The sequence below is a fragment of the Oratosquilla oratoria genome, chromosome 19 (genome assembly GCF_046742065.1).
Source record: "Oratosquilla oratoria isolate Oo_2021 chromosome 19, ASM4674206v1, whole genome shotgun sequence".
NCBI classification, from domain to species: Eukaryota; Metazoa; Arthropoda; class Malacostraca; order Stomatopoda; family Squillidae; genus Oratosquilla; species Oratosquilla oratoria.
In genome coordinates, this window is record NC_134795.1 from 58,681,930 (window position 1) to 58,684,429 (window position 2,500).

General features: G+C 37.4%; 1 protein-coding gene across 1 annotated transcript in view; it reads right to left on the reverse strand.

Moving 5' to 3' along the window:
- Nucleotides 1-2,500, reverse strand: part of LOC143035672 (alpha-(1,3)-fucosyltransferase C-like) — a 32,324-nt gene that overhangs the window by 11,548 nt on the left and 18,276 nt on the right. Inside the window, exon 7 of the mRNA XM_076202538.1 lies at nucleotides 2,402-2,500. This exon is cut by the window's right edge and continues 61 nt beyond it. Coding sequence (XP_076058653.1) covers nucleotides 2,402-2,500 — 99 coding nt within the window. The remainder of the gene's footprint in view (nucleotides 1-2,401) is intronic.

Sequence of the window (2,500 nt, forward strand, 5' to 3'; positions counted from 1 at the left end):
GGTCAATAAATTAGATTGCAATGGTAAAAAAATTATACACACGCACATACATGGCTCTTCCTGAAAAGAAGAATACAAGTATGGTAAAAATAAAACTGCTACTTCAAGTTTTTCCATCCCTCTTTCCCAGCGTTGCGCTACAGCATCGCACGAGATCACCTCGACCAATCAGTATTCATTGCTATCATGACACTGAAACCGACGAAAGCCAATTGCGCTCCAACACCACCATGACGCTGTCATATGAATGCTTACAGGTCCGGTTCGGCCTTCGGACAGTGTCAATTAAATCCGAAATACTTTAGATATATATTAAAAGGAGGGTCGGTTAAAAAAAATCGAGCAAATAGTTCTCTGACAATGGGATGTTAAAGGCAACAATTTTTTTTTTTTTTGGGGGGGGCTTCAGCCCCTTCAGCGCAACTCCACCCCCCACCCCACCCCCGTTTCCACCAGTGAAATATTTTTTGAACGGGAGAAAAATGAGGGTGGTACTTAGAGACAAAAACTCAACTTGGGAAGAAATGATAAGTGAAGTCCCACAAGGTTCTGTATTAGCTCTGATAATGTTTGTCATATATATAAATGACATGGCTGAAGGTGTAGAATGTTATATGAACTTCTTTGCAGATGACGCAAAACTACTAAATAAAGTACAGAAAAAGACTGTGAATCACTACAGACACCTGGACAAATCTGGGAATGGAGCCAAAAGTGGGAAGTGAATTTCAACATCAAGAAATGTGGTATAATGGAGTTTGGAAAAGTAAAAATAGAATATCAGGGCAATATAAAATTGGTACAAGGAAGTAAAAAGAATTAGCTCGGAAAAGGACCTCGGAGTAATTATCAACAAAGACATGTCACCAGACAAGCATATTAACAAAATTGTCGAAGAAACCTACAGTTTACTAAGATCAATAAAGGTGGCCTTTAATTATTTGGATGAGGTAATGGTAAAGAAAATATTAGTCGCACTGATATGACCAAAATTGGAGTACGCTGCGACACTATGGGCACCCAGCAATATATATATATATATATATATATATATATATATATATATATATATATATATATATATATACATTGTGATGGCCCACCATCCTCCATGTATCCATGTATATAAAATGTCTGTATCTGTATGTCAATCTTTAATTGTAAGATAATTATGTATGTACTGTAAATTGCTTGTATACGTTGTGATGGCCCACCATCCTCCATGTATCTAAAAATATCTGTATCTGTGTTATCCTGTACTTGTTAGGTAATTACGTATGTACGGTAAAAACTGCTTGTATACTTTATGGGATCTCTCTCTCTAGGCCGACGGACGTGAACTAGTTCTGTCCGGCTCATCCTTTGCCTTCCTCCCGTCCTCGCCAACTGTATATATAATGCATCTGCCGGCTCCTAGCGGGTGCACTTTTCGTTGGCTGAGCGACGCGTAACTTTATCTCTCCCATATTGCTTTTGCTCTAGTACCGTGGCGTCACCACGTAATATATATTCTCATGACTTGGTTTTCGGTGGAGGAATTAATTGTCAATTGATTAATTTTGTTGTTGTAAAGTTCTTATATTTGTTTTGTTGGCTTTTTGTTATACATTAAATTAGTTATCTTTGTTAACTTCCGTTTGGATTTGCCTTACCCACATCAAGGCCACTAAGTACGAACCCCTCCTAGACATATTTCCTTATATCCTTGCGGAAGGCATAACAATATATATCTATATATATATATATACATATATATATATACATATATATATATATATATATATATATATATATTAGAAAGAATCCAAAGAGCAACGACAAAAATTGTACCAACACTTTCAAAATTGACATATGAACAAAGATTGTCCAAACTGGAACTACCAACCCTGGAACAAAGAAGAGAAATAGGAGATCTACTGGCCATTTACATAATCATGAAAGGCATGGAAGTCCTTGACAGAGAAGATTTATTACAGTGGGATAAAAGAAAAACAAGAGGACATGAAAAGAAACTCAAAAAAGATAGTTATAGAAGAGATCTGAAAAAGAATAGTTTCCCACACAGAGTGGTAGATGTCTGGAACAAATTGGACGAGGGAACAGTGTGTGCAAAAACTATACAAGAATTTAAGAACAAATTAGATGCTGAAAGATACAAAGACGGGTCACTACGAGCATCTCCCTTCCAGTATAATACAACTAGGTAAATACACACACACACACACATCTTATCCATCAGACCTGGAGTGCTCGTAGTGCTGCAATACTGCCATTTTTCAAACTTAGGTGCTGAATCGGTTGTGAGCGGTATCAGCTCTCCACCTAGACGTATTTTTTATTTCATTTATTTACTCATTCATTTTGTGTGTATGTATATAAGGTCTCAGCAATGTTGTCTGACCTTTATGTGCTCCTTAAGGTCCATCACGTAGCGTTCCCGTCCTGAACGAGTAGAGCAGTGAGAGACGAACCAGGCAGCCAACCGTGTCTTGCCCAGACT